The sequence below is a fragment of the Gastrolobium bilobum genome, unplaced genomic scaffold (assembly GCF_033153095.1).
Source record: "Gastrolobium bilobum isolate Gb01-03AN ecotype WA unplaced genomic scaffold, APGP_CSIRO_Gbil_v1 utg4377, whole genome shotgun sequence".
In the NCBI taxonomy this organism is placed as follows: Eukaryota; Viridiplantae; Streptophyta; class Magnoliopsida; order Fabales; family Fabaceae; genus Gastrolobium; species Gastrolobium bilobum.
In genome coordinates, this window is record NW_026895684.1 from 1,158,476 (window position 1) to 1,166,188 (window position 7,713).

General features: G+C 35.0%; 1 protein-coding gene across 1 annotated transcript; it reads left to right on the forward strand.

Moving 5' to 3' along the window:
- The first annotated feature begins 454 nt into the window (after positions 1 to 454).
- On the forward strand, positions 455 to 2,989 carry LOC133290874 (probable glucan 1,3-beta-glucosidase A). Its single transcript, XM_061489020.1, has 8 exons — positions 455 to 760; positions 837 to 956; positions 1,091 to 1,288; positions 1,432 to 1,593; positions 1,672 to 1,841; positions 1,941 to 2,090; positions 2,179 to 2,522; positions 2,664 to 2,989. Exons 1-8 carry the CDS (start codon positions 575 to 577, stop codon positions 2,843 to 2,845), a joined length of 1,512 nt encoding a protein of 503 aa, XP_061345004.1. The 5' UTR covers positions 455 to 574; the 3' UTR covers positions 2,846 to 2,989.
- Positions 2,990 to 7,713: the final 4,724 nt, after the last annotated feature.

The following is a 7,713-nucleotide window of genomic DNA, read 5'->3' on the forward strand; positions in this document are numbered from 1 at the left end:
AAATCAAAATGCCCACAGGTTGCGTAGCAAACAAGCAATTTCTTTGCTTAGTTGATACATATTTTTTTAATTATACTTAACAAAAATTCATTAACAAGTCAATTTGGGGTCAAGCATTAACATCACTCGGAATCGGAAAAAAATACTCTCATCATTGAAAAAAAGAAGAAACTACATATTAAAAAGAATTCCATTTGTCACGAGACACTTAATTTCTAGAAAACTGCTATTAATACGAATGACTTGACATGATATTTGTCAAACGAGTAATATTAGCCGCTCGTGAATGATTTATTGTAAAAACATTCGGGACACACGACACTGCTCATATGTTAAATCTTTAAAAGTATCTGGGAGAATCTTTAATACGACAATCAACTAGCCAACAAAACATAACAACTAGATTACTAGAAATGCACCTAAAACTCAAGTAAAAATGTATAGTCGAAGATAATAACCCTGCACTTGGGAATCCGTACTTGATATTTCTAGATTCTGAACACACACTATCTATCTTTATATATACATTAACTTCGTGCGTATCACTCACTCCACACAACCACAGTGTAATAAAATGGGGAATCAATTCTTCTACACGACCCTTCTGTTAGCTTTCTGCCTCTCGTGTCACGATGTTGCAGTTGTGCTGACTGAAAATTCCAATTTGCCACTCAAAGCTGTAAATCTTGGAAATTGGCTTCTTATTGAAGGGTGGATGAAACCTTCTCTCTTTGATGGAATAACCAACAATGATTTATTGGTATGTTAATCTCTATCCCTTATTAATAATTTTCTATCCTAGTGACCTTACTGTAGCATTGATTTGGTCATTTCAGGATGGAACTCAAGTTCAGTTCATGTCTACCAAGTTACAGAGTTATCTCTGTGCAGAAAATGGGGGAGGAACTGTTGTTGTTGCCAATCGAACCAAAGCTTCGGGTTGGGAAACTTTCAGGGTTGGTTTCTCAACAATACATGTAGAATTATATACTTTGAAGAGTTTTATTTATTTATTTATTTGGTACATATTTATAAATCTTAATTATATATTTAATTTTGTGACTACTTTTGGTAACTATCAACAACGCAGCTGTGGAGGGTCAATGAGTCGACCTTCAATTTTAGAGTGTCCAATAAGCAATTTGTGAGATTGGACAATCAAGTTGGAGGAAACAAATTAGTGGCTAATTCAGATTCACCTAGCGATATGGAAGCATTTCAGATTGTGAGGAATGATGATGATCCAAACAGGATTCGCATCAGAGCACCAAACGGTCTTTTTCTACAGGTACTATGGTCTTACTTGTGTTGTTGATCACTTGATGATGATGGCAAACCTTCATGAATCTATATATGACCACTTTCATCAGTGATAATTGCTTCAAGATTGTGTAGCTGGTGATGTTTCTATACTTGAATAATGTTAATCAGGCCACATCGGAGACTATAGTGATTGCAGATTATGAAGGCTCTAGCTGGGATGATAGTGACCCTTCTGTCTTCAAAATGACTGTTTTGACTGACACAATTATAAAAGGCGAATACCAAATAACAAATGGTTATGGCCCAGACAGAGCTCCCAAAATCATGCAGGTAAAGTTTGTGCTTTAAAATAGAACAAAGACGACCAGCAATTTAATGTAATTGATTGATATATGCTTTGGCATGCAGGATCACTGGAATACGTATATCACTGAAGATGATTTTAGATTCATGTCAGAAAATGGCTTAAATGCTGTCAGAATTCCAGTTGGGTGGTGGATAGCTCAAGACCCAACACCACCAAAGCCATTTGTTGGAGGATCCTTGGAAATACTAGATAATGCCTTCACATGGGCACAGTAAGACTAATTAAACTTAAGGGCTGGTACCTTGAAAATGAAAAAGCCACTTTGTCTATCAATGGTCATAATAAATGTCTCTTTAATGTGAAATTGCAGAAAGTATGGAATGAAAGTAATTGTGGACCTGCATGCTGTTCAAGGTTCACAAAATGGTAGCCCTCACAGTGCCACGAGAGATGGGTATCGAGAATGGGGAGATCCATACATACCTGATACTGTGGCAACCATAGACTTCTTAGCTGAAAGGTTTATTTTAAAAAATATATCATTAACTAGGTTGTCTTTTATTTATGAATACATCATATTAGTTTTGAGTCTTTAAATTGTTCTCCAGATATGCCAACACACCAAGTCTAATTGCAATAGAGCTGATGAATGAGCCTCTAGGCGTCAATCTTCAAAGCCTCAAAAAATATTATCAAGAAGGTTATGATGCTGTACGGAAACACACGTCGAGTGCTTATGTGATCGTGTCTAGCCCTCTGGATAGAGATCCAAAAGAGCTTCTGTCATTTGCTGGAGCTTTCAGTGGAGTTGTCATTGACGTGCATTACTACAATCTCTTTTCGAATAAATTCTCCAATATGAATGTGCAGCAGAACATAGATTATATTAAAAAATATAGAGCTTCAGATCTTAGCTCTCTGAGCAAATCAAATGGACCCCTCAGCTTTGTTGGTGAGTTTTCTACTTCTACATATATATATATATATATATATGTAAGACTGTTGCGTATATCAAATGCTTAGATTATGTTACGGAATTGAGATATAAAGTATAGCATATCATAACGTGCATTGTGCTGGTGAAATGTGGCAGGGGAATGGAGTGGTGAATGGAATGTGAAGAGTGCAACAAAGAAAGATTACCAACAATTTGCGCAAGTTGAAATAGAGGCATACTCTCGTGCCACATTTGGATGGGCTTATTGGTCTTACAAATGTGATTCTAACCACTGGAGCCTCAAGTGGATGATTGACAACAATTATGTGAAGCTTTAAGTATGACCCTGTGCTGTAAGAGTGTTGGGTACTTTATTTTAAGCGAGGTCAAGTGTAATTAAAAAAAAAAAAAAAAAGAAGATAATTAAGCAACTACTGTTATGTATAGCCTACACTTGAAAATAAAAAAACATATAAAGGTTTAGCGACGTGCACTGCCTCAAAAATTCACTTTCCCGTTATTAATGCACTGAATGATGCTGCAACTTTTGGTTCCACGCGTTAACTCTACAATCTTAAATTAGTAAAAGATGGTCCCAAATATGAAATAAATGTTTTGAAGCTTTCTTCCTTCTTCTTCGCTAAGTTAACTTATCAAATACTTTTTTTTAGCCACCTGTATCCAACTGGAGCATATTTTTTGTGTCATGGGAATATGAGTCCAAAAAAATATGAGAGAAAATAACCATAAAAGCAAAAATAGTATAATTATATTATTATTTTTCATATTTGAAAAAGAATACCCTGACTTTATTGAGCCACCTCATATGTTGCGAACATATTTTAACGGACAGAACAAGAACTTTATTTTTTTAATACAGAAGGAGAACTTCAATATCTAGGGGATATTTGATAAAGGAGAAAATTTTCTTTATCAGGAAATTGTAATTATTGAGAATATGATAAGAAAATAAGTTTAAAAAAAAAATTATTTGGTAAATCAAAATATTATCGAAAAATTGGTTTAAGTTTCCTGAATATATGTTTGGTTGAAGGTAAAATATTGTTGGAACAATGAGGTGAAATTACGAAAGCAACCCTTGACTAAATAATTTGCGCAGTACACAATATAGGGTTAGAAGATGGTCATTTTCGTCATCTACTTCGCGCTCATTTTTTCTATTTTGACGATAATTTCAAAATATTACCTTCGAAGTGGTATTCTTAAACGGTATTTTTCGTCACTATTTTAAAAAAAAATGAGAAATGATGGACAAATCAGTTTACTGAATGAATTTTTTAAAAACTTGTATTAAACATGGACAATTTAAAATATCATTGTAAAATACCTAGATATCTTGAGAAAAAAACTCCTACCTAAACACCTCACACAACTCATATTGAATATCCAATGAATTTTAAAGGACAAAAATGTAAATCAAACTGTATACCATATTAAAAAACATAAAATACTAATAAGGTAAAACAATTTCGTTGATGGCAAAGTAATTAACCTAAGACAACATAACCAATTTCTATGAAATCATAATGCTTGGTGTCACTGCTGAAAATTAAAGCACTCCTAACAATTTTTCATCACCATTATGGTTTCACCAGCACTTTTCACCATCAACAATGGAATAAAAAAGAAAGTCAGCCATCTCTCTCTTAATGAAAAGTTAAGGGAACAAGAAGTTTCGCTTACAATAATAAAAGCTTTCTATAAATTGTGCTTTCAATAATCAACCTAAGACAGCATAACCAATTATAATGCTTTCAATAAATATGCAGAGATTTTTTTTTCTTTGAGCTAATATATGCCTCTTAAATTCATCTTTTCCTTACATTTACAATTATAACTATGATTTGTTGGAAATAAAAAGTTTAGAGAGAAAGGTTTAGAGGTGCTTGAAGTATTACAAGATATCAAATTTGGAATGTTCAATAGTATTGCCTCTAGCTTAGGAAATCTTAGGAAATTTTAAAGATAATGCAAGTTGTTGAGCTGCAGCTCATATGGACCCACATAATCATGCTTTCACCTATTGAATTTGTATGTGAACATACTATTAGATTATATTATTAATATATCTATCATGATTCCCAATGAGCCTACTGTAACACTCCGTGTATACTCGGAATATTAACATTACATCGTATTAAGCGGTGCTTAATTAAAAATGCGGAATATTCTTTTTCTTTTCAATTATGATGTCATTATCAATTACCATCTTGATTACTTAATCAATTTCATAAAATATCGCCTGTATGTAAATTGCAACAAGACATCTACTGAAATACCTCAATATATAAATAAAGTGTGTATCTAAATCACGGTATTACATCTCATAATCCGGACAATATCCTGATACATTATTACAACTCCAAAAGACTCAAGACATAATCAAGACATAACAATACTATGTGTCATGGACAATCTTCATGCTCACCAAATAAACATAGTAAACAACAAGTCTCAACATAAAACTCCATAAACATAAACTGAAGCTATGAGCATATAAGCAGCATGCATATCCAGCATCCAATCATGGCAGAATAGAACAGCAATCTAACTCAGCTCCGGCCTCCTGCCGCCGGAGGTCTCAACATTACCTGACCCTGAAATAAGCATTCCCCAAACATGGGGTGAGATCTCTAAAGAAGAAATCTCAGTAAGACAAGGGGTCCTCAAGGATCTTCCACCCCAAGCTCACTTACATGTGCAATATAAGTTCTAAAAGCATTTATATCATTATCAGTTCCAAAACTATGTAGTGCAACAGATATCTATGGCATGTGTGTCTATCACTATCTACTGGCCAGAGAAATGTAGGAATACGTCTATTCCTTACATGTAGTACAAGGAACACCGCTTGCACCTCACCAACAGCCTCACCCTCTTGTATGTTCTACATACTCAGGCTTACCGTATAGGTGGAACACCTCCATGCATATCAACAAGGCACTAACATACAATAGCTCAACAGCATTTCCAAAACATTAAAAGCATGTAACACAGCATGCATATACCATCTCCCCATGGGACATGGTGGAACCACAACATGGCTAAACCGAGGACACGAAAGCTTACCTCTAAGCTAGCTATCCAATGCCACAAGCTCAAAGTCCAATCACAGCAGATCACAATCTGATAGGGACCAAATATAAATCAATAAACATGTACCACATGCATACAAATTAAAGACAACGCATTTTCATTACGTTTTATGTCTTAAAGCTTCTAACAAAGCCACAAGCCCTTACTCACATGATTCTGGCTTAGTCAACTAATTACGAAAGTTCAACTTCATCAATCTAGGGTCCACAAACCCCCAATAGCCTACTGTACACACAACACAGCTACTGTTCTGCGAAATCCCAGAATATCCGGATATTCCTCGGGACCATATCCGGATATGCAATATCCGGATATCTCACTGCCCATATCCGGATATGCAATATCCGGATATACAGATTCCCATATCCGGATATCCAATATCCAGATATCCCAAAACCCCATATCCGGATATGTGATATCCGGATATCCAATATGCGGATATTCCACGGGCAGATATCCAGATATTTCACGACAGAATGCAGAAATTGCATTTCGTGAAGATATCCTTCAAAGGTTGGGTTTTTATCGATTTTAAACACTTAAACATGCATTTCTAGGTGTGTTAAGCATTACCCAACAACAAGTTATCATCTTTTAGCCTTAACATGCATCAAGCTTCCATTTTTAAGCCTTAAAACTCAAGTTAAAGGTTGGTGATCATACCACAACTCAAAACAGAAGATGGAGATGCTCTTGGAGCTCACCAACAGCCCCTCAACTACTGACCACACAGGGTGTGCGAAAATGGAAGACAAGCAAGGCTCTTCCTCACCAAAGGTGGCTCCTTGGACCTCAAAAATGAAGCACAAGGTTCACTCACTCCACCAACCCAAAGTCAGCCTCCAACACTCCCTCAAGCTGACCTCCTTACTCAGAAAGAGCACCACAAACCCCTTCCCAAAGGTGACTCTCCCTCACACAAGTGTTTAAGAAGAAGAACTCATAAGGAACAAGGGAGAAATGGCTCCAAGACTCTCAAGGAAGAAGAAAGCAGCAATGAAACAGTGCCAAGGTGCACTCAGCCGCTCAAGTCACGTAGGAGTAGTGGTTCTAGGGTTTTGTGCCCAATGATTAGAGTATATATAGGCACTTAAGCATTAAACACACAGTATTAACTTTAATTAATACGCTTAACATTTTAATCCCAAACTTTGGATTCTGAAACTACACATTTTTCCAAGAATTATCATATTTTTCTTATAATTTTCTGAGCACCTTTCCGGTAGGCGCTTTTCATAGCCAGTATCAGTTTCTGGCATCAGTTCTCATTGTTTGGACTTGGAAATCGTTTTACAAGTTCTATATATTATTGTAGTAATTATCATGCACTTACATTAATTTTCCGGGATACTTTTTTGGTACGCATTTATACCGACTAGCAGAACCGGTATCTGCACTTTTCTTCCGAAAAGCGACTTTCAGCATTCTTAATCACTTACCATAATTATTAAAGCCTCTTAATAATTATTAGGGTCAATTATGAAATCATTTCCTAATTTTGCATAATTAATTAATTAAATACCTTAATTAACGGTCCGGGTTCTTACACCTACTAATGAATGTTTTAATTAGCTTATTAAAAAATAGTTTTATATTTCTATTTTTGCTATAGAATTTTTTTTCCTTACACACTAACATAAAAGTGGGTGGGTCCTACATTTCTTCTAATTGTTTTTTTCTCTTTTCTTTGCAACGAGATCCATTCATTTTTATGTGAATATAACAAAAAAAAAATTTGGAGTAAAAACAGAAATTTTTTTTCTTAAAATATATTTACATATTTTTGTAACTATCTAAAAATAATCCTTTTTAAAAAAAAAATGCTATTATCTAAAGAAATAAACTTAATAACCCAAAAATTAACGCGTTCCTCTATATATCATCCTTTCATATGCAAAAAAATTAATTTATTACTTTTTTAATAAAAAATTACGAATAAGTTGTCGTTTTGTAAAAAATTACGAATCTATAGCACCCAAACACGCCCACATGGGGCGTGTTCTGATGGAGATAGACACGCTCATGTGGGGCGTGAGCTTGTGAAGGAAACACGCCTAAGTAAAGGCGTGTGCGGTAGGAGAGAGACACA